This window comes from Chiloscyllium plagiosum, chromosome 24 (assembly GCF_004010195.1).
Source record: "Chiloscyllium plagiosum isolate BGI_BamShark_2017 chromosome 24, ASM401019v2, whole genome shotgun sequence".
NCBI classification, from domain to species: domain Eukaryota; kingdom Metazoa; phylum Chordata; class Chondrichthyes; order Orectolobiformes; family Hemiscylliidae; genus Chiloscyllium; species Chiloscyllium plagiosum.
In genome coordinates, this window is record NC_057733.1 from 21,628,365 (window position 1) to 21,654,005 (window position 25,641).

At 41.2% G+C, this 25,641-nt stretch overlaps 1 protein-coding gene across 4 annotated transcripts in view; it reads right to left on the minus strand.

Moving 5' to 3' along the window:
• Positions 1-25,641, minus strand: part of LOC122562059 (bMERB domain-containing protein 1-like) — a 70,211-nt gene that overhangs the window by 25,951 nt on the left and 18,619 nt on the right. For all 4 annotated transcript variants that reach the window (XR_006315204.1, XR_006315203.1, XM_043714528.1 and 1 more), the window contains exons 4-6: positions 16,290-16,363; positions 9,034-9,148; positions 7,288-7,361 (exon numbers count right to left, since the gene is read on the minus strand). Coding sequence is in view for 2 of the 4 variants with exons in the window: in XM_043714528.1 (XP_043570463.1) it covers positions 7,288-7,361; positions 9,034-9,148; positions 16,290-16,363 (263 nt within the window). In the remaining 2 variants the exon portion in view is untranslated. The remainder of the gene's footprint in view (positions 1-7,287; positions 7,362-9,033; positions 9,149-16,289; positions 16,364-25,641) is intronic.

A 25,641-nucleotide genomic window follows, 5' to 3' on the forward strand; every position in this document is an offset into this window, starting at 1 on the left:
GCCACCATGCATTTCCTGAGCAAGCTGTGTCTGTCAAGACTCCATAGGACAATGTGCATAATTAGTGACTTGACTATGCATGCCAAAAACCCTAATCACCAGAGAGTGAATCTCTGCAGAGAGAATGTTTTCTCCGTACCTGAAATACGTGGGTGCTTTGGATTTCTTAACGGAATAAATACTTTAATTTCCATATTACTGTCTGTATGTTAACCAGTCATTCAGTAAGTTTTACTAAGTTTGTTTTGATAATAAAACAACAATTTTGTGTTTATTAAGAAAATGAATTGATAAATCTTTTTATTTAAAACATGAGATTTTTAAGGCATTTATTGGCCGTGTCTGTAACCCAGAGATATATTTTTATTTTTGTAGTGATTATAATAAGGTCAGCCAGCTAGACTTCATACAATATGAGTTCCCTGATTGGGGTTGTTAATCTGGGAGCCCTGGCTGACATAAGAATAAGAATGTCAAACATCCTGTTCTCTCTGAGAGCTGGTTCTGAGGGAGCTGGATCAGTGTCAAGGACTCTCCACATGTAGATAAAGGGTGACTTGGTGACAGGGTATTGGCCTCTATGCAGTTATTTCAATTTTATGTGTTATCTGTGGAGTAATCAAACTAGAACAATAGGACACTCTTCCAGCCTTTATTGCAACAATAAGTATGCCTTTTTTTGTTTTATTTATATAGCATATGCAACATAACATAGATAATAGTGAAATAATTCACTTTGGCAAGAAAAACAAAATGGCAGAGTATTACTGAAATGGTGATAGATTAGAAAATGTGGTTGTGTAAAGGTGCTCCTGTACATCACCCTTGGCAGCAAACAGTGAGGAAGACAAATCATATGTAGGTCTTCATTACTATGGGACTTCAGCATAGGAGCAAGGATGTCTTATTACAGTTTCACAGGACCTTGGTGGAATAGTGTGCAGTTTTGGTCTCCTTACCTAGGAAGGGATGTATGAGCTAATTAGAGATTGTGGCAACTAAACCTGCGCTCACTAGAGTTTAAAAGCATGAACAGGGATCTCATTGAAATGTATAACCTTCTGTGTTCTGATTGCAGCTGATAGAATTGATAATATTTTAGTCTCTAATTTTGAAACCTGTGCTGTCTTTTCCAGGTTCAGTAGCAAAATCACATGATCATCTCAATTTGAGCACAGAAATGGTTCAGTAATCACAGTTAATAGCGGTCAGTCATTCTGCCTGGTTTTATTCCAAACACTTCTCCATGAGTCACTTCAATCTGAAGTCAGGTGCACTGACTCAGATTTCTCCTCCAGTTACACAATAGGATCACTGCAAAAGCCTGGCTTTATGTCAGGCAGCTACACTGCAATCAAAATTACAACCACTCCTGTGCAACAGGAATTATGTACTTAAAGGGCTAGATTTAAGTTATTGCTGACAAACATGGCCATTCTGAGGGCAGGCTGTGTTTGTCAAACAGGATCTGCACTGCAACATCAGGCAGCATCCGAGGAGCAGGAAAATCGACGCTTCGGGCACAAGCCCTTCATCAGGAATGAGGCTTGTGGGCTGGGGACCTGAGAAGTCAATGGGAGGGGGGGGTGGGACTAGGGGGGAATGTAGCTGGGAATGCAATAGGTAGATGAAGGTGAGAGAGAAGGTGATAGGTCGGAGTGGAGGGTGGAGCAGATAGATGGGAAAGGTGATGGACAGGTCAGGAGGGCGGTGCTGATTTGGAGGCTTGGGACTGGGAATAATGTGGGGGAAGGGGAAATGAGGAAACTTTTGAAATCCACATTGATCTGGTGTGGTTGCAGGGTCCCAAGGCGGAATATGAGGCATTCTTCCTCCAGGCGGTCGGGTGGTTAGGGTTTGGTGATGGAAGAGGCCCAGGACCTGCGTGTCCTTGATGGAGTGGGAGGGGGAGTTGAAGTGTTCAGCCATGGGGCAGTGGGGTTGGTTGGTGCAGGTGTCCCAGAGATGTTCTCTGAAATGATCTGCAGGTAGGCAACCTGTCTCCTCAATGTAGAGGAGACCACATCGGATGTAACAAATACAGTAGATGACATTGTTGGAGGTACAGGTAATTTTCTGTTGGATGTGGAAGGATCCTTTGGGGCCTTGGATGGAGGTGAGGGGAGTGGTGTGGGCACAGGTTTTGCACTTCCAGCGGTGGCAGGGAATTGTGCAGGGAGTGGGGTGTTGTCTGGTGGATCTGACGAGAGAGTCACATAGGGAATAGTCTCTCTAGAATATTGGTAAGGGTGGGAAGGGAAATAGATCTCTTGTGGTGGGGTCTGTTTGTAGGTGGCGGAAGTGGCAGAGGATGATGCGATGTATGCAGAGGTTGGTGGGGTAGAAGGTGAGGACTGAGGGGTTCTGTCCTTGTTGCATTGGGAGGGGTAGGGTTCAAGGGTGGTGATGCGGGATGTGGAGGAGATGCATTGGATGGTATCATCAACCACGTGAGAAGGGAAATTGTGATCTTGGAAGAGGAGGTCACCTGGGATTTTCTAAGGTGGAATTGGTCATCCTAGGAACAGATGCAGTGGAGGTGGAATTGGTCATCCTAGGAACAGATGCAGTGGAGGTGGAGGAATTGGGAAGCCTCTAAACTCATTGTCTGTGAACCCCACACCGCCCGTTTCTATCTTCTACCAAAGATTCACAAGCCTGACTTCCCTGGTCGGCCCAGTGTCTCAGCCTGCTCCTGTCCCACTGAACTCAGCTCTGCTTACCTTGACACCATCCTGTCTCCCTTAGTCCAGGAACTCCCCACCAACGTTCAAGACACCACCCAAAGTAACTTGAAGGTTGGCAAGGAAGACCCTGGGAAAAACAGCAGTAACAAAAACCTGAACAAAGATATTAGTGGGAAAAGGTGAATTAGGAGGAGGTGTTGCAGTGTTATGTAGACGTAGGTAGGCAGTCTTTGTCATGAGTATAATGTGGAGTTTGAAGCTCCCTTGAACTAGATATCAAGGTTTTTCAGATTTGTTCAGCATGCATAAGTAACTAGGAGGAGGAGGAGGCCATCTGTGATTCTTCTAAGGTAGAATTGGTCATCCTCCAGGACTTTTGTGTCCCCGCCCCCTAACGCCGCATATTCACTATGGACATCCAGCCCTTGTAGACATCCAACCGCCACACGAAGGCCTCCAAGCCCTCTGTTTCTTCCTCTCACGCTGTCCCAACCAGTGCCCTTCCACCGACACCCTTATTCGCCTGGCTGAACTGATCCTCATCCTTAACAATTTCTCCTTGCAATCTTCTCACTTCCTCCAAACCAAAGGGGTGGCCATGGCACCCGCGTGGGACCCAGCTATGCCTGCCTCTTTGTCAGGTGTGTGGAACAGTCTATCTTCCGCAGTTACACCGGCACCATCGCCCACCTGTTCCTCCACTACATCGATGACTGTATCGGCGCCGCCTCGTACTCCCACAATGAGGTTGAACAGTTCATCAACTTCACCAACACCCCCACCTCAAATTCACCTGGACCATCTCAGACACCTGCTCCCCTTCCTGGACCTCCCCATCTCCATCTCCAGCAACTGACTAACCACGGACATCTACTACAAGCCCACCAATTCCCACAGCTACCTACGCCTCCTCCCACCCTACCTCCTGTAAAAATGCCATCCCTTATTCCCAATTCCTCCACTTCATCCGCATCTATTTCCAGATTGACCAATTTTACCTTAGAAAATCACAGATGGCCTCCAACTTCCAAGATCGCAATTTCCCTTCCCACATGGTTGACGATGCTGTCTAGCACATCTCCTTCCCTAACCGCATCTCTGCCCTTGAACCCCACCCCTCCCAACGCAACAAGGATAGAATCCCCCTGGTCCTCACCTTCCAGCCACCAACCTCCGTATACATGCATCATCCTCTGCCACTTCCTCCACATGCAAACAAACCCACCACGAGAGATATATATTCTTCCCCACACCATTCCCTCCGCAACTCGCTTGTCAGGTCCACATCCCCCACCAGCCCACACCCCACGCCCGGCACTGCAACATCCCTGGAGTAGTTGGCAGTTTGGAAGCTAGCACTACATTTGGTAAGGTTCAGGAGTGGACAGGAGGGGCAACCAAGGAGAGGAGAAGCTTGCGTAGTAGCGACCAACATTACTCAGGTATTATTGTCACCACACCACACAAAGGATTTTCACATTACTCTCGACAACCATCTTCAGTCAAGTTCCTGAACAAAAGCAGACATTCTGCTATAGTGGCAGATTAGGAACTGGGATTTGGATTGGGATTGGGATCCTGTCATGTCATGAGGTTGTAAACAGGAAGACATTCCAGCTAGTCAGATTGGCAATAGTTGCTTGTGATCAGGAACAGGCAGTCAGTCTTCTTTAGTGATTTTCAACATGCTTTATTCTCCACAGCATTGGCAATGGAAGTCTTTCTCAATATTTCCAATTTTTATTTAATCAACTCCACTTCTGGTTCAGTTTGTATTTTCAAGGTATTTTTTTTCTCTGCTTTAATTCCATTAAGAAGTTGGAAAGAGTTTCACAGTTGGAAAGTGGAGTTAGGCTGTGATCTTATTGAATGGTGCAGCAGGCTCAGGGAGCTGAAATGGCCTCCTCCTGCTCTTAGATTAGATTAGATTACATTACAGTGTGGAAATAGGCCCTTCGGCCCAACAAGTCCACACCAACCCGCCGAAGCGCAACCCACCCATACCCCCACATTTACCCCTTACCTAACACTAGGGGAAATTTAGCATGGCCAATTCACCTGACCTGCACATCTTTGTGACTGTGGGAGGAAACCGGAGCACCCGGAGGAAACCCACGCAGACACGGGGAGAACATGCAAACTCCACACAGTCAGTCGCCTGAGGTGGGAATTGAACCCGGGTCTCTGACGCGGTGAGGCAGCAGTGCTAACCACTGTGCCACCGTGCTGCCCACGGTGCTTTTATAGAACATAGAACAATACAGCGCAGAACAGGCCCTTCGGCCCTCGATGTTGCGCTGACCTGTGAACTATTCTCAGCTCAGCCCCCTACACTATCCCAAAATCATCCATGTGCTTATTTAAGGATTGTTTAAATCTCCCTAATGTGGCTGAGTTAACTACCTTAGCAGGTAGGGCATTCCACACCCTTACCACTCTCTGCATAAAGAACTTGCCTCTGACATCTGTCTTAAATCTATCACCCCTCAATTTGTAGTTATGCCCTCTTGTACAAGCTGACATCATCATCCTAGGAAAAAGTCTTTCTCTGTCTACCCTATCTAATCCTCTAATCATCTTGTATGTCTCTATCAAATCCCCCCTTAGCCTTCTTATTTCCAATGAAAACAGACCCAAGTCTCTCAGCCTTTTAACATCAATGTTATCATTCCAACATCAACCAACTAAGCTTCATAATTATCTTGGGATGCCCATTATGTGGTACACTGGAAAGTCAAAGCCAATGATTTCAGCTGCTGTAACACATTATTGTTTTTTCCCTATTCCTAGTTACTTATGCATGCTGAACAAATCTGAAAAACCTTTATATCTAATTCAAGTGAGCTTCAAACTCCACATCACATTCATGACATGCTTATCTACATCTACATAACACTGCAACACCTCCTCTTAATTCACCTTTTCCCACTAATATCTTTGTTCAGGTTTTTGTTACTGCTGTTTCTCCCAGGGTCTTCCTTGCCAACCTCCAAGTTACTTTGGGAGATCCACATATATCTGATTGGAAGGCTGTAAGAGATCCCATGGTATTATCTGCAAAACAAAAGGGGAATTATCCCCAATCTCTTTAACATATCTACCCCTCAGTTAACATTACAAATACAGATAATCCAGTCATTATCACATTGGATATTGTGAGAATTTGCTGTACACAAATTAGCTCCCACATTTCCCACATTACGGCAGCGACTTCAATTCAAAGTATGTCAATGGTCACTATGGCTACGTTTTTGTATTCACTCATGGGATGAGGGCATCACTGGTTAGGCCAACATTGATTGCCCATCCCTAATTGTCCAGAGGGCAGTTAAGAGTCAACCACATTGCTGTAGGTCTGGAGTCACATGTAGATCAAACCAGGTAAGGATGTTTGTTTCCTTCCCTAATGGACATGAATCAACCAGATAGGTTTTTCCAATAATAGACAATAGTTTCATTGTTATCATTAGACTTTTAATTCTGGATTTTTATTGAATTCAAATTCCACCATCTGCCATTACAGGATTCATACCTGGGAACCCAGAACATTACGTGGGTCTCTAGATTAACAGTGATAATACCACTAGGTCTTCACCTCTCGATCCTAACGGATTGTTCATACAATCCTCGTCATAGTCTTTAAATATTTTCATGACTTACACTTCATGTTCTCTCTGAAACCTCTTTTAACTCTATATACCAAGCTGTTTTCAACTCTGGCCCTTGATGTGTCACTGGCTCCCCTTATGCTATTGTTTGTGACAGGCATTTCCAGTCTGCTCTTTCAATAATCTTCAATTCTTTCAATAATACCCTCCATTTCTCCTTCAATTTTGAAAACACTTCTCAAAGTCAAGAATAGAATTTCTTGTGATGGCATGTGTTGGGAAGTTATTTCTGAAATGCTCAATTTTGCACCCATTTTCTGATATCAACTTGCACCTAAATTTCCTAAGAATCTCAATAGCAAATGGCAGAACATAAAAATTACCACAAGCAAATTGCAACCAGCAAAACTCAGACCACATATTTTGTTCTTTAAGGATATAAGTTTCAGTTTAAAACTACTTTGCCATTCTTCATACACAGTATTACTAAAACATTTAGTTGTGGAAGCATTTCAATTTCTCATATGACTCACACAGATGCCATAAACCAGCTTTCACAGAAAGAGAAAAATACAGTGCAGGTCCCATTGAGGATATATGCAATTCATTAAAATATCAATTTAATGAAAAAGATATCACAACAAAACACCAGAACAATGAAATTGCTTCCTCCTGTGCCTAAAATTCTGGGCAGAATTGTATAGTCTTGCAAATTTTTATATTCGCAGGAAGTTCACCAGTGCAGCTATTTAACCTGGGGTACAACTATTACAATGAGCCAAGATGAATTCGGAAACAGTGATCAATTAATATATATATATATATTAGATGCAACAAACCCATTAAATGGTACAAAAGTACAAAGGTTCAATGGTGGGGTAGGGATGTGGAAAAACAGAGGAATTGGAGATGTTTAAAGAACGTGTCTTTTGCCACAATGAGGTGAAATGTACAGCAGAGATGGATCAATAGCTTGATAATTAAAAACCTACTTGTTTTTTTGGAGCTGGCCTTTGATAATTTTGCCTGCAGGAAATCAGCCATTTCTTTGTCTTCCTCTCTTTCCCTGTGATAAAAGCAACAAAATTCAGTGGACACCATTTATCAGATATCTGATAGCTGTTTTCTTTTATTCACTTGTAGGATGTGGGTGTCACTGGCTGGCCAGCATTTATTTCCCATCCTTACTTGCCATTGAGAAGGTGGTGGTGAACTGCCTTCTTGAACTACTGCAGTTCACTTGCTGTGGGTTGACCCACAGTGCCACTAAAGAGGGAGTTCCAGGATTTTGACCCAGCAACAGTAAGGAACGACGAAATATTTCCAACTCATGATTGTGAGTGGCTTGAAGGGGAACCTGAAGATGGTGATGTTCCTATATATCTGCTGCCATTGTCCCTCTAGTTGGAATCAGTCATGGTTTGGGAAGTACTGCCTTCGGAGTACTTGGAGAATTTGTGCAGTGTGTCTTGTAGAAGTTACACACTGCTGCTCCTGAGTGATCGGTGATGGACGGAATGGATGCTTCTGGATGTGGTGCCATTCAAGCAGGATGCTTTGTTCTGGATAGTGTCAAAGCTTCCTGAGTATTGTTGGAGCTGCACTCATCCAGACAAGTGGGGAGTATCCGATCACACTCCTGACTTGTGCCTGGTAGATAGTGGACAGACTTTGGGAAGTCAGGAGGTGAGTTACTTGCTGCAGTATTCCGAGCCTCTTACCTGCTCTTGTAGCCACTGTGTTTATACAGTTTCATGTTAATAATAAGCTCCTGGATGTTAATCATGGGAGAGTCAATGTTGGTAATGCCACTGACTATCAAGGGACAGTTGTAGATTGTCTCTTATTGGTGCTAATCATTGTCTGGCATTTGTTTGGCCCAAATGTTACTTGATACTTTTCAGGCTCAGTCTGGAAATTATCCAGGTCTTGCTGCACTTAAAGATGGACTGCTTAGGTATGTAAGGAGTCATGAATGGTGTTGAACAATCATTGGCGAAAATGGCCACTTCTGACCTTATGATGGAGGGAAGGTCATTGATGAAGTAGCTGATGATGGTTAGGCCTAGGACACTACCCTGAGAAACACCTGCAGAGATGACTGACCACCAATAACCACGACCATCTTCTTATATATCAGGTATGAATACAAGCAGTGGAGGGTTTTCCTCTGATTCCCACTGACTCCCAGGCAGTGATACTCAATGGTATTACTATCAATGAACCCCCACGATTTGTTAGAGCCTCTTGATGCTACATTCAGTCAGTTGTGGCCTTGATGTCAAGAGCTGTCACTCTCACCTCACCTCTGGGATTCTGTTGTTTTGTCCATGTTTGAACTAAGGCTGTAATGAGGTCAGGAGCTGAGTGGCCCTGGCGGAACCCAAACTAGGCATCATTGAGCAGGTTATTGCTCAGCAGGTGCTGCTTGATAGCACTGTTCATGACACTTTCCATCACTTTACAGATAATCGAGAGTACACTGATGGGGTGATAATTAACCGGGTTGGATTTGGCCTGTTTTTTATGTACAGGACATACCTGGGTAATATTCCATATTGTCAGGTATACAGATATGTCAGTATTGTAGCTGTTCTGGAACAGTTTGGCTAGTGGTTCACCAAGTTCAGGATTATCAACACATCTACAAAGATATCACATTCAATAATTCAAGCCTCAGATCCTTGATCCTGCATTGGAAGTTATTTCAGAAGCTTGTTGAAGTAAAGATTCTGTACCTCAGTCTTTCAAATTCAACATCATCCACGAGAAAATCCCTTGTCTCGACCAGCTTGTGTATCTGTTGCAACAATTCTTCTTCCTTCTGTTTATCTTCATTTGATTTGTCTTTATCTAGATTTACAAATGAGAATGTCAGTTAAGTCAGTGTTTATAGAGAAAGGTGATATTTTTAAAAATCTCACTTCCAGAAACAGCTGAGTCATACTGACTAGCAATGTCTTCATTTTGATGCCTCATCTGCATGGAATTAACTGCTTTGTGTGTGTTACAATTAACACTATGCCCAAGTTAGGAAGGGGAAGATCAGTGGTGGTTCTGTAGGTTGACTCTTGACTCTGAAATATAAGGTTATGGGTTCATATCTCATTCCAAAGACCTGAGACCAAACAGCTAGCGTGTTGTGCAGTGTAGAATAAAAGGGCTGTTGCATTAGTGGAAGGGCTGTCTTTATGATAAAACATTAAAACTAAAGTCCTGTTTAGTGAATGTCATTATTTTGAAGAAGAGCAGAGGAATTCTCCTGATCAATATTTATCCTCCAATCAACATGAGAAAAACAGATTACGTTCGCTTGACAGTACAGAATTTGAATATTGCTGAAAACAGATACATGTTTCAAAAACATTTTATTTTGCACACACATCAGGACAAATACAAGAATGCTAAACTTCCAAACAATTTATACTACAGAAGAAAAGAGTGATTACTGGTTTGGCAGTTCAACTCTGATTAACTGAGATATTGCTATGGAAAAAGCAAAAGATACACTGGCCATTGTCATATTGCTGTTTATGGGGAAAATGCTGACAGAAAATTAGCCTTTGTGTTTCACAAATTACAACAATGACTACACTGTGATTCACTTCATGACTGGAGATTGCTTTGGAATATCCTAAGGTTGTGAAACACAATTTCAGGTGGCACAGTGCCTCAGTGGTTGCCTCACAGCGTCAGGGACCCGGGTTCAATTCCTGCCTCAGATGTCTGTATGGATGATTTGGAGATGCCGGTGTTAGACCGGGATGTACTCCGGGTTATAGTCCAACAGGTTCAATTGGAAGCACTGGATTTTGGAGTTCTTCCAATTAAATCTGTTGGACTATAACCTGGTATTGCCTGTGTGGAGTTTGCACATTCTCCCAGTGTCTGCATGGGTTTCCTCCGGGTGCTCCAGTTTCCTCTCACAGTCCAAAGATGTGCAGGCCAGATGAATTGGCCATGATAAATTGACCGTAGTGTTAGGTGCATTAGTCTGGGGTAAAATATACGGAAGGGGAAATGGGTGTGGGTGTGTCACTCTTTGCAGGGTTGGTGTGGACTTGTTGGGCCAAAGGGCCTGTTTCCATATTGTAGGGAATCTAATCTAATCTAAAAAATAACAGTCAGAAGGGGCTTTAAATTAAAGTGACTATCTTGTTACTTCTGTTAAAGTATATTTGAAAACAGAATTGGGATATGCTGTGCTACTATGAGTTCATTAGCCTGCCAGGGCCCACTTTTGAGTCTTGTATACAATAACTGAGCATCCTCCAATAAACTAAGGGTTACTTTCCTGTATACTGCTGTGAGTAACCCAACAGAAAAGTCAGAGGGCATTAAAAACAAGCTTGTAAGTATTTTCTTCGAACACTTTAGTTACAAAAATATTGGAGATGGGAAACAATAGGGTGGCACAATGGCTCAGTGGTTAGCACTGCTGCCTCACAGCACCAGGGTCCCAGGTTTGATTCCAGCCTTGGGCAACTGTCTGTGTGGAGTTTGCACATTCTCCCCGTGTCTATGTGGGTTTCCTCCGGGTGCTCCGGTTTCCTCCCACAATCCAAAGATGTGCAGGTAAGGTGAATTGGCTGTGCAAAATTGCCCATTGTGTTAGGTGCATTAATCAGAGGGAAGTGGGTCTGGGTGGGTTACTCTTCAGAGAGTCGGTGTGGACTTGTTGGGCCAAAGGGCCTGTTTCCACATTGTAGGGAATCTAATCTAAAAGTCCATTTGACAGATAGAACGATGACATGTAACTAAACCTCAGGCATATGTCTTTTCAGAACTGGAAACCTGATTGACTACTTGAATCAGTTATCAGAGAGCACTTCTGGGAATTTATATAAAAAAGAATCAAGAAAAAGTAAACATTCCAAAGGAGGCTTCCAAATTTCACATGCAGTTTTTGTTCTTTAGAACAAGACATTCACATTAAATAATCACAATCCTAACTCATACAAAAGACTGTGTTGTCCTGAACAACTCAAATATTTTGCATGTAAGCAGAATTAATTTTTTTTCTAAGCTAAGATGTTGACAAATAACTTGGCACTCCATTTTAATCAGTACCCACTGATGCCTGCTAGCTGTGATGAGTTGGCAGGCAGTGTTGGTGAGGACAGTGTTCAGTCCAGTTTTTAGCTTGATAGCAGTTTGAGTTATTTCAGTTGAGTTTCTGAAATCTCATAAAACTATTCATTGATTCAAGACTATTTGGTCCTACAAATGGTTGGGGTGACAATTGGAAAACAAATCACCCCAGTTGATTGGACACATGTTGAGAAATATCTTGAAAGTAATTGTTATGATCCTGGAACAGACCACCAAATATATCTCACGATCCGGCTAGGGAACCATTAACTTTTATTTTTACAATGGACAAATTGTGAGATCCAGAGGATTGACGAAGAGAATATTCCACAGTTTTGCACAAACTACAATAAGCTTTACTATTCAACTTAGAACAGTAATACAATCTACAACATATGTACAACTTTGTTCTAAAACCCAGATAAACAGGGGAAATAGAACACCCACACTGCACATCAAAGAAATAAATGCAATCAAGTGAGAGTCCATTGATTTCTTCATATTGCCCCAGATGTTAATAACATTGTAAGTCATCAAATCCAATTAAACTTCGTAAGGGATCATTATTCTTCCTTTTTGCTGATCTGGCCTTGAAATTCTATCTCAAGATCCACTGTGTCATGGACCACCTCAACAGTGGCTCTCATTCTGGTCAATTTCCTTCAATTCCTAGGTCTTCACTACATTCCAGTACTCATTTACAAGCATAAACTCCAGCTTTTCACTGGCAGTTTGCTTCACCAAGCAAACCCTACCTATGGATTTTTTTCCTGAGCTTTAATTTTGCTTCGGATGTATCTGGCAAAAACTGCTAATGTGCTTTTTCAAATTCCACAATCAATTGGAATGAACTGTTAATGGACAGCTGCTTCTTGTCTGGCCCTCCCACAGCTCTCAGGACTTTCCAAGAGCCCTCACTATGCAGAGCAAGTCAACTGCTCTAGTATTACCCTGATTTCTCGCTATACAAATCTTGTGCAGATAGATGAAAATAGAGTCAGGGGTAGGCCATTTGTCCCTTCGAGCCTGTTCTGCCATTCAATATGATCATTCTACTCAGTTTCATGTTCCCGCTTTCACCCAATACCCTTTGGTCCCTTTATCTCTAGGAAAGAGAGAAAGTGGAGGAGGCTAGGACAATTAAAACATTGAAAAGGTATCTGGATGTTTATATGAATAGGAAGGGTTTTGAGGGATATGGGTCAAGTGCTGGCAAATGGGATTAGATTAATTTAGGATATCTGGTCAGCATAGATGAGTTGGACCAAAGGATTTGTTTCCATGCGGTACATCTCTATGATTCTCTATAACCCTATCTATCTCCTTTTTGAAAACATTAAATGTTTTAGCCTCAACTTAACAAGGATGTTGCCATTGTTGGAGAACTTGAGCTGATTAGGGTGAATAGGAAGCTGATCATGGAGAGGCTGGACAGGCTGGGGCTGTATTCCCTGGAGCGTCGGAGGTTGAAATTTATAGAGATTTATAAAATAATGAGAGACATGGATAGGATAAATAAGCAAGGTCTTTTCCCCGAGGTGGAGGAATCCAGAACAAGAGGGCATAGGTTTAGGGTGAGAGGTGAAAGATTTGAAAGGGAGCTAGGGAACAACTTTTTCACGCAGAGGGTGGTGCGTGTCGGGAATGAGCTGCCAGAAGAAGTGGTGGAGGCTGGTACAATTACAGCATTTAAAAGGCATCTGGCTGGGTAAATGAATAGCAAGGGTTTAGAGGGATATGGCCAAGTGGTGGCAAATGGGACTAGATTATCTAGGATAGACTAGGATATCTGGTTGGCATGGACAAGTTGGACCGAAGGGTCTGTTTCTGTGCTATACATCTCTATGCCCCTATGACTCTAACTGTTTTCTGTGGCAGAGAATTCTGTAAGTGCACCACTCTCTTTGTGTAAAGATATTTCTCCTGGTCTCATTCTTAAATGATCAACCCTGTATCCATAGTCTTTGACCCTGGTTCTGCACTCCCTAGTCATCGGGAATGTTCTTCCTGCATTTACCCCATCTAATACATTCAGAATTTTACACGTTTCTGTGAAATGCCCCTCATCCTTCTAAACTCTAATGAATATAGTCCTAACCGATCCAGTCTCTCTTCAATCCTACCAGCCCAGGAATCAGTCTAGGAAACTTTCAATGCACTCTTTCCAAAGCCAGAACATATTCCCTCAGCTAGTGAGAGGAAAACTGCACACAATACTCCATACTGAGATCTCATTGATGTCCTACACAACTGAAGCAAGACATCCCCGTTCCTGTAATCAAATCATCTTGTTATTAAGGCCAATATATCATTTTCCTTCTTCACCACCTGCTGCACTTGCATGCTTACTTTCAGCGACTTAAGGGTTCCTAGGTCTCGTTGCATTTCCCCCTTTTCCAATCTACGGTCATTCAGACAACTGTTAAAAATATCCTCTGAATGTTGCATTCTCACATAACAGTAATGATTTGGAGATGCCGGTGTTGGACTGGGGTGTACAAAGTTAAAAATCACACAACACCGGGTTATAGTCCAACAGGTTTAATTGGAAGCACACTAGCTTTCGGAGCACCGCTCCTTCATTCGGTGATAGTGGAGCCCTCCACTTTCACCTGATGAAGGAGCGTCGCTCCGAAAGTTAGTGTGCTTCCAATTAAACCTGTTGGACTATAACCTGGTGTTGTGTGATTTTTAACCACATAACAGTAGGAATGGATTTCATCACATAATATAGCTAATTAGTTCATAAACCCTAAAATGATTTTGGGGTTATTAAGTTGATAACCCATTTCAATAAAACTGTTTCATTCCTCTATTAAAACACCAGTCAAGGTTTGCACAAGCTCATGAACCAAGGTGAGCAAACCAAAGTGAAGATTGATTCCCAGGACATTGTTGTGCTGGAGCAAGTAGCTATCCTGCAACTAGCACCATGGTTATCTTATCTGAGAGGATTATATGGAGGGGTTATAAACTTGATATGAAAAAAGTGTTCTAAATGATATAAATCAATAAGAAAAATGTATGTAAAACTTGCTGAATAAAAAAACATGTTTTTTGTCAAAACTTTTATCAACAATTTGCAAGAATTGCAATTCAAGAAAAAAAACTGAAACAACAAATGCTGGTCAGGCAGCATCCATGGAGAGACAGCAAGCTAATGTTTTGGGTCAAGACAATATTAGTAATACTGCATGATAGGAGAGTGTTGATTGCTTGGCAAGTGGATTCTGAGAACCATTCTTCCTCAGCTCAAACAGAAGGACATACAGATATATTCTTGAGAAAGGAAAAGTGTGTCCAGTTGAAACTATAATGCAAATTTATTTTTGGCTGCTGTAAAGAAAACATGACACAGGGATTATCATGTGTGCAAGTATGAAGATTTCTGCTTTGAAAATTTGTAAATTGAATATTTGTTAAAAGGTGAGAAAATGATGGAATATTGGCCTTCAGAGACCTGGGTGCTAATCAATAAGTTGCACCTTAACCTTTATTACAAAGTAGTTGGAGTCTACATGGATAGGGTAAATAGACAAGGCTTTTTCCCTGGGATGGAGGAATTCAGAACTAGAGGGAATAGGTTTAGGGTGAGAGGTGAAAGATTTAAAAGAGAGCTAGGGGGCAACGTTTTCACACAGAAGGTGGTGAATGTATGGAATGAGCTGCCAGAGGAAGCGGTGGAAGCTGGTACAATTACAATATTTAAAAGACATCGGATCGGGTAAATGAAAAGGAAGAATTTAGAGGGAAATGGGTCAAGTGGTGGCAAATGGGACTAGATTAATTTAGGATATCTGGTCGACATGGACGCGTTGGACCGAAGGGTCTGTTTCCGTGCCGTACATTTCAATGAATCTCTGACTCTATGAGAGTAAAGGGGGTTTATCTCTCCACCCTTCAGGCACTCTGCCTGTATTCCTGATGAAAGGCTTTTGCCCGAAACGTCGATTTTCCTGCTCCTCGGATGCTGCCTGAACTGCTGTGCTTTTCCAGTACTACTCTAATCCAGAATCTGGTTTCCAGCATCTGCAGTCATTGTTTTTACTTCTATGAGAGTAAAGGCTATATACAGTTTTAGTGACATCACACTTGGAGTGTTACACACAGTTTTGGTCTCATAGGAAGAATATACTAGCCCTAGAGGGAGAACAACAAAGGTCCATGAAACTAATTCCTCAGGTGAGGGAATAAAAACAGCAATTGCTGGAAAAAAGGGTTCAGTCATTTAGGACTGAGAGTAGGAGAAATTTTTGAGTGTTGTGTATTTTTCGAATTTTCCACTTCAGAAAGCTGTGAATGTTAAAGTCATTGAGTATACCGAAGGAAAAAGTCGAAAAATCTTTGCATAATAATGGAATCACGAGGCTGAATGGTCTGAATGTGTTCTATCTGCTTTTCTTGACTATTACGGTTACGCAGAGGACACTTACAGGTCATTTGTAACCATCACAGACGAAACTGACATCAATCCCTAATTGCTATTCTAAGGAAAATAAATCAACATCAAAGACTGAACCATAGTCTCCATTTATTCCAGCACAAAGACCCTGACTAAACAATGTGAAAGCACACATTAGGGCAATGCAAGTTACTGTTTTACCATTGAAGTTGATAAATGTTAGGTTTTAAACAATAGTTTAATTGACTTGTTCAAGCAGTCAGAGACTCATTGTACTGTGTGTCATAGAATCTGTCCATTCCAGAAACGTGGAAGCTGAAACACTTATTGATGCAATCAATCCACATTTTAAGTGCAGTGGAAATAGCCTTTGCCCATGGGAATAAGAGCATGCTCAATCACTGTACTCTAATTGTTTTGGGTGTGAGCTTTGATTTGCTTTGAAAACATGATTGGTTGACGCATTTATTTTTTTCATGTCAATGGAATTCAAACACTCACCTGGTATTGATACTAGTTTCTGTAGCTCTTTCTTAAGTCGTGTTATCTCCTTACACAGTTGTATATCATCCATCCTAGAAATGAATATCAGAAAAACAATTGCATATGTTTATACATTGATGATATGATGATCCATTGAAATGTATTCAAAAAGCATATTTTGCAATATCACCCCTATATATAGTATAGTATTGGATCTCCGAAATTGTCTTACTGATAGCTTTTTCTTTCAACATAAGTTAGCTAGGAAAATGCAAAAATGAACAATAAGACAATTTTATGTGTTGGATATTAACAAATTAGGACTGTAACATATCAATCAGAAAAGTAATCAAAACTGTGGGAAACATCTATTGAAATGTAAACAATCCTTTGTTTTCCTAACTATGGATTAAATGGTCTTATAAACATTCACCCATTCTATATTTTTATTACATTATTCTACCTTTCATTTGTGGGTCTCTTCATTAGAAATTATAAATAGAATGTCCTGCTTCACTGCTGATCATTACTTTCACACTGTTTGGCATTATATGACTTAACCATAAGATGTACGTATCTTTACAGAAAGTGAATATTTCAGTGCTAGATATCCAAACGTTGGCACCAATCATCTATGGACTGAACACAATTTAAATTTACTTCATAATAAATCTTAAATTAAAAAGCTATAACCAGTAACAGTGAAATCCATTCTGATTCACGAATGTCCAGTGAAAGAAATCTGTCAGCCCTAACTTGGTCTGACCTCAATGCAAGTTAAGAACCACTCTTAACTCCCATGATTAAATGAAAAGAAATTATTAAAAATGATTGTATAAAGTTCTCTCTTTTTCAGCCCTTGTTTTCTAAATACTTTTAGGATATCAGACAAAGAATAAATAATATATCAGCAACATTTAAATAACCAGTAAATGAATAGATTTTAAAATTTCCCAGGCACATTCTATGAAAGAACTTAATCAAACAGGAAATTATTTAGAAAATTAATTTAGACAAGCTTTGTTGTTTAAATAAAACCAGTAGTCAGGTTCTATTCAAAGAAGCCCCATGAACTTGACAATTTTCTAACCTGGTGCCATTACTAAAATTACTCTTCACATCGTATCATTGTTTTTCACACGACATTGGTACCACTTTACTGGAAAATTTACTGGTCTGATGGCAAGAAAAACACAGCATTGGATTTTGCAGTTAGCAGTGAAGTGATGGCCCTTGTCACTGACTTCAAATGAAACTACCGACAATATGGATTTCTCCTTTCCTGACATCAGTATGCTTTCAGCACTAAGCCAAGGGATCCTTCATGCATTCAGCAGCACCAAAGTAATCAAGCAGACTAAGCAGTTAATCACATTGAACAATTTGCACAGACAGCAAGTCAGGAAGTGAAAATGCTCTGAATATCACTCACATTTTATAGAAAGTGAAAGAAAAATTTTGGCATCCATATGGGAATAAGATATAAACCTAAATATTAATATTTATTATTAGACAAATGTAACACATTTAGTTTACTGCATCAGAATGGTTTACCAGCAGTACCTATGACTCAGTATAGAGTTAAACGCCCAGTTTTAGTCAATTCACTCATTAAGGTACATCATTTTTCAAATCTTTTTTGTAGCAATATCAAAAAGGGAATGTTGCATCATTTCTAGGACTTGTAAACATTTCTGACTGCAGGATTGCATGTGGAAGATCAGGGAATCACTGACAACACATTCCAGATTTCCTCATTTAACTGCATATGTGGAAGCTAGAAACACTGACAGTTTCACTGTTGGATTGACAGTGACCATTGACAGTTTTGTTGTCAAAGCAACTGCAAAATCTGGGCCAATTTTTCTTTAGATATTTTAAGCTTGAAAAAATACCTATAGGAAAAAGCAGGAAAACGTCAATGTGCTACCCTTCATGACGGGTTAGCCTGCAGAAGTGATTACTGGCCCAGGTTTCTCTCCATGTATGCATTATTCTTTCTCCTCAGGAGAAAAATACTCTGTGCACATAATCATCATTCAATGTCTCTCATGGGTAAATAAAGCACCAAATAAGTGTTTGAATTCAAGCTTTTGATTCAATTCAAACCGCAATTAAAGAGTCTGGACTTCAATAATGAAGCACAGTGGGAAAACAAACAGATCCAAATCACAGAAGGGACACCCGAGAGGTCTTCAATTGTAGTTATTGGAAATGATTCCAAAGCAGTAATCTACGCAAGTTGTGATATCCATTTTATACTTTTCCAATTTCACTCTTGTAGCTTCACATCAGCTCAAAGCCTCTATTAGAATAATGTCTTCCAATTAAACCCAAAAAAATACACAATTTGACAATGGGCTTGATTGTGAAATATAACAGCAAGAGACAAGACAAGACAAAAAGGTTCGAATCTTTGTATAATATAAAATCACATCAGACTTTTGTTTTTATGAATTATTTTCTTTGTCAAGCCTTTCAAATGTTTATGTCCTTATGGTATATATAAGATTTAAAGGTGATATCAGTGAGCTGGCATTGTGATTCCCAGGTAAAAACAAGATGAAAAAGAATTTCTCTCCTTTTTCAGCTGAAATAAATTGTTTTTTCAGAATTAATGGATGGGATGCTACAGAAGATGCAATTATTTTATATCATCTTCTGTCATATGTCAAAGCAGAAAACCTCTTCGCGAGTTATGAACAAAACAGAAGCTTCTGGCCATGGGAATGTAATTAAAAATACATTTTATCTGTGACCTCTATTACTGCTGAGCTGGATGTCTCTTCCTTTGACGCTTGCTGGTTGATTCCATCATTTCAGTAAAAAGGGGCAAAATGTCCATTCTAACAAACGTGAGTAATCACTTGTCCTCCTTCACAATTGAACACTCACGAATGAAGTTGGCAATTTTACTTTCATGGAATCTTACCACACAGAAGGAAACTATTTGGCCCATTCTGCTTATACTGACTCATACCAAATTCTCGTAATTTGGAATGCATCTGTTTAGTCTCCCCACAACACCCCCTATTCCAAGAGCTCGCTCAACTTATTCTCATCTCTCTTCTTGTGTGAAGCCACAGAAAAACAAGTATTCTGCAACTGTAGAGAGAACAGGAACTCCCTCATGTTTAAGAAGAATTTGGGGCTAGAATTTCCAGTTACTGCTGAAAAGAAATGCATAAAAATCCTGCTCACTGAACTACTGTGTGGATTAATATTTACATTCTTCACACTGGTCATCAAACATCTGTGTACTAATCCCATTTTCGAGCACTTCGCCCATAACCTTGTTTGCTATGGTATTTCAAGGGTTCATCTAAATGCTTCTTAAATGTCTTGTGGATTCCTTCCTCCTCCATCCTTTTAGCCACTAAGTTCCAGATACCCAGAACCCTCTAGGTGCAAAGGCTTTTTCTCAAATCCTCTCTAAGCCTCCTGCCCCTTACCTTAAATCTGTGCTGCCTGGGTACTGACTCTACTACTAAGGGGAAATGTTTGCTCTCTAGCTATGACTCTCACAACTTTGTTGGACCGAAGGGTCTGTTTCCATGCTGTACATCTCTATGACTACGACTCTGTGACCTCAATCAGATCTAGCCTCAGCTTTCTCTGCTCTAACGGAAACAATGCCAGGCTATCTAATCTCATATCATTGTTTTGAGATGTTTTCTAATCAACCTCTTCGGAAATGTTATGACACACCTCTGAAGCAAGTGCAACTTCACCCAGGCCACCTGGCTCAGAGGAAGAGATACTACCACTGCATCACAAGAGCTTTTAGTCTCTCCTCAGAGCTTAATCAGCCCATACCCACATGATCCACATCTCTGTCATGCAATCACATCCTGCTGCCTTCAAGCATCCATGTATATGCACACCAAGGTCCCTCAGACTTTCTGTACTTCTGAAGGTCCTACCATTCATGGTGTACTCCCTCACCTCATTAGTCATCCCAATGTGCATGGCCTCAGACCTTTCAGGATTAAATTCAATTTGTGTGTCTGAATCTGACTGGCACATGCAAGTCCTTGCAAGGTTTTCCTCCTCATTACTTAGCATATCACCAATTTTCACGTCATCTGCAAATTACTGATCATATCTCCTACACTCATATCTAGATCATGAATTGATGCAACAACCAGCGAGGAACCAACTCTGAATGCTGTGGTACACTACTGGGCACAGGCTTCCAGTCACCAAAACATTAATCTACAATCACTCTCCACTCTTAGTTTCTTAACCAGTCTGCCAGATGAGACTTTGTCAAAAGCTTCAATCATCTCCTTGAAAATTTCAGTCAAATTTGTCGGGCATGATCTCCCCTTTATAAAGCCATATGAGCTAGATATTTTAATTAACTTGTTTGGAAGATGTAATAAAACACCACTGGATCAGGTAAGACACGAACCCAAGACTTCTATCCCAGAGCTGTGATACTACCACTGTGCCACAACTGCCCTTAGCCATGCTGACTATCCTTGATTAATCCTTGACTCCTGAAATGGAGATTTATTCTGTCTCAGAGCTTTTTCTAATAGTTTCCCCACCACAGATGGTAGATTCACTGGTTGCTGTTTCCTGGTTTATCCCTAGCATCCTTCTTGAGTGGATAGGGAGAATGGACTCAGTCTTTTTCCCAGGCTTGGGGAATCAAGGACCAGAGGGCATCAGTTTAAGGTTAGGGGGAAAGAATGAAAGGTAATCCGAGGGGCAACTTTTTTCACAGACATGGAATGAGCTGCCAGCAGAACTGGTTGAGGTGGGTACATCAATATCATTTAAAAGGCATTTGGACAAATTCATGGATAGGAAAGGATTAGCAGGATATGGGCCAAGTGCAGGGAAATGGTGTTAGAGTGGATGGACATTTTGGTCGGCATGGACCAGCTTGGGCCAAAGGGCCTGTCTCCATGCTGTAGGACTTTATGACTCTATGAATAATGGTCCAGTCTATGAGCTGACTGTGTCCCTGAGTGGATTGGCATCTTGCAGCAGCATTACAATGATAGTTTTCAGTGTAGTCTGAGATGCAGCATTGAAGTACAGGAGCAGACTGAAAGTCGATCAGAGATGAGGTTCTTAGGAGTCAGTACATTTCAAATGCCAACATCCTGGGATGTGAAGTGCATGTGGCCTATGCCCATGGAGTGTGTTCTGAGATATGGGTTCCCTGTGTCCAAACTGGAGGCTGCTTGCAGCCAATGGTGAGCAGAAGTTGCCAGATACCTGCTCTGAGTTCCATGTCAAAAATTCCCAGCGTCTAGCTTGTTTGATGCATTTGGTAAAATGGGAAGCTGAACATTAATGAGGCAAGTTGCAGCATTGATAAGGCATTTACCAAATTATATACCCCTTAATTGGCAACTCATTGCTACCTAGTGAGAAACGTGCCAAGCCAATTGGTAAAAACATAACAGATGCAGCAACATATTCCCAATGGTGAGGAGGCATCATCAGGCTTCTCAACTGGTCTGTCACAAATTCCACCATCCTCTCTATCACTCAGAGTGCTACCAGATTCCATTTGTAGTAGTTTTTAACAAATTTTCAAAGTAAGTGTTTATATTTCAGCTTCCACCATGATCTTGTGTTTATTCAAACTTTATATTATCATGTGTAAAATGGTTTAAGCTGAAGGATATCAGTGTCATTTACTTATCAATATGCTGTCTGTGAGAATTCTTCAGTAATTAGCTACTCTCTTTATGACATCATCATTGTTGGATGCCAGAAGACTCTTTTAGGTGGTACTAGCATTAAGCTAACATTAGAAACATGAGGTCCCCATGACAAAGGGTGCAAGAATGCTGTTTTGTGGCTTTCTTTAAGATTAGTGGTGAGCATTGTCACTTCATTTTGATTGCAAAATCCAAATCAGTTAATTTTAAAAAACAGTTTGATTTACTTTATGTTAGACTGAAGTAAAGAGGGCAATGAGAACAGGGACAATATAAAACAGGTAATAGGAAGAATGTTTTTCTTGCAATCAAATGCTCTTGCTAATGGAGCGTTGGCATTTAGCCATGGAAGGAAGTGATACTTTAATAACAGAGCCTTGATTTGACACCATCTGGAGTATCATGCTCAGTTTTGGCCACCAAACCTCAGGAAACATATATTGACTTTGGAAAGGGTACAGCACCGTTTAAACAGAGTGATAAACGAGCTTAAAGAAATACATTATGAGGACAAATTGCATAATCTTGACTTGCATTCCCACGACTTTAGTAGCTTGTGGGTGGATCTAATGAGGGCCCTAAAAATGTTGAAAGAATTTGATAGGGCCGATATAGAGTAGCTATTTTTATTACATAGGCAACTGAAACCAAAAAGGCTTCATCTTAAAATTACAGCAAGTCCAATTATGAGTGAAATCAGAATTTGCTTTTTCATTCGAATGGTAGCGGAAATCTGAAACCTACTTTGCTAAATGTCTGTAATGCTAGGTAGATTAAAATTTCAACACTGACATGTCTTTTAGTTAAGATCATTGAGGAACAAGTAATGGCAAAGTTACCATAGTCTGTCAGAGCATAGGGCTGCTCTCTCATTAGAAAGAGATGACTGGTGGTGGTTTAAACCTGAGGGTCACCATGCTTCAGGCGAGGTTGAGAAGGAGAGTTCTTCATAGTAACCTCAGCCGGTGTGGGAATTGAACCCACGCTATTGGGGTCACTCTGCTTTGTGGTCACTGAACTGACCCCCAATCAAGGAATAGCCATCAAAGATGGATACATGGAATTGAAGGACAGATCAGATGTGATTATCAGGAAGAAAAGACCTGAGGTGAGGTGGTTGAGTGGCCCACTCCTCTTGATAGATATTTCTATGTTTCTTTCTACTTTGACCTTTGCACTTACATCTCCCAAACTTGTTGGTTAATTCCTAATCATATCAGATGTGATATCAGAACTGTACAGATGATGGGTACAAAGGATAAGTGTTCAATTTCTTTATTCTTAAATTTGTCTTCCGCATGCTAACAAAATATTTAATTGAATGTAATATTTTACATTTCATTAACATTCAAAGCATTTGACCTGTCTGTACATTAACGTTATACTTTCACAACATTATGAATGTGGGTTTCATGCAATTTTTACTATAATTTTAGCAAATATTGTTAATAGCTTTCTTTTCCAAAGAGTCATCCGAGAACAAGATGGACATTCGAGAATTGAACTCAATAATACTAGCTAGGGTTTATGCACATCATGTTCTTTTCAATGAACTTGTATGAAGCAAGGAAATAAGCTCTTCCCTCTCATATTTCTGAAACTAATGTAAATCTTTTTTAACACAGCAGCACATTACAAACAAAACGCAGTAACAATGAGGATCCAATTTATTGAGAAATTGGCTAAGCATCAATTTGGGGAGTTTCATGCAGGGTTTCTCTCTGAACCCTAGTGAAGTTTCACACACTATTCTCCGCAGCTCACCTCATTACACAGACACTACGGCACCCGATTTGTGTTATCGTCCACTGAGCAATGGCAGTAGCACTCGGCAATGCCAGGACCCCCCCCCCGGGATTCCTTGCGCTGGCACCATTTGTAAAGCCCAGTCATGCACCAGGTCAAGCACCACCAGCCAGGAATTGCCCTTCACAGTGCATGTAATGGGAGGCGAATGGAAAAGATTCTGAGGGCATATGGGTGCCACAGCAGACACTTCATTGCAAGCGCAAATGCATATTCAGAAGTAAATTGTTATTTCACATCATCAGTTTTCAGATCAGTTATCACTGTAACTGCAGCTACAAGAATCAAACTGCACAGGTTAACCATCCCTAATAACATCCTACACTTGCCCTAATGCTCAGAGTAGCCTGATATCTTCACAAAGTTCAATGTGTGAGCACCACACATTGGAAAGCCTTCAAACAGTTGAAGACAAAAAAAATCTGCAGATGCTGGAATTTAAATTGGACAGGCAGGAGGCTGGAAGAACACAGCAAGCCAGGCAGCATCAGGAGGTGGACAAGTCAACGTTTTGGTTGTAACCGACCATTGACCAACCAGTTTGTACCCCCTGTCTTCACCTATCCCCACTTCACCACCCTGACCCTGCCACCCCCTTTATCTGCAGCTCCCCCCATATCCACCCCCAGTCCTGAAGAAGGGTTACACCTGAAACTCCTCCACCTTCTGATGCGGCCTGGGTCGCTCTGTTCTTCCAGCCTCCTGCCCAACTCTTTTAAACTGTTGAAAGCAGTAATTGTTATTCAGCAACAACAAAAGTAAAGAAAAACCAAAGAAAAGTATTCATTTGCTTCCAGGAGTAGACTGCTTGCTTATTGGTGGGAAGCAAAGTTAATGAATGATCCCTGTACCCACATCTCATCTACTGGAAGCGGGTCCCAATTCAGTCCTGAAACAGCAAATGATGGAGATCACAGCATCCATGGAGAGAAAGTAAACTAACCTTTTGATTCTTCATCAAAGCTGGGATACCAATATAGTCCTGTCAGGCTTAGTGCACTCGACACTGTAGCACTCTATTGTGCAGAAATGTTTCTCCTGCTCAATCTTCCTCCTTGGAAGACCGCTCCTGCTCTCCCAGATACTCAGCATTCATTGCATCAACTGTTTCAGTTGAGCAGTGTGCAGCATGTGGCATACTTTGTGCAGATTGTATTGCAAGGTCCCAACATCTACCTCCCTTCCATCCCGAGACTGATCCAAGCATCAGCACTTCATCTTTAGGAGACCCACCATCTACTTCACAATGGCTCTGGTGGAAGAATGGGCAGCTTAGTATCTACACCCAACCTCAATCAGGGACTGGGTAATGGAGTCATCAGCCATGGTTGCAGAAGATAGCTCTTGTCTCCCAGTAACATCCTTGTAAGGCATATGATCCTTGAAACAAACAGAAACATGAGAGTTCTCAAAAATATAGACATCATGGCAGCTCCCAGGGTATCTGGTACAGAACCTCAAGATGTGATCACAGATGACTTGCACATTGGTAGAATGGAAGCCTTTTATATTGATCAAGTTAGCTGCTTGATGATATAGTGATCTCACTGCAATGTGTGTACAGTCTATGGTGCCTTGCCCAGAGGGAAGCCAGCTAGGTTGTAAAGCCTGCTGCTGGGGGTGACAACACTGACCTCATCATGGGAAAGTGAGATGGAGAGATGTGATCTGGCATACATTGCACCAACAATAGTCTTAACAGATTTGTGGGTTGAGTATTGAGATATCTCACACAGGTCCCCAGTGGATCCCTGGAAGTAACACTTTGCGTAAAAACTGAGTGCAACTGACACCCTGACGATTACAAGATAAGGGAGCCGCCCACCCCTTCACGTCACAAGTCCCCCTCCAATAGCTAGCATAGTCAGTGACAGTGTCCC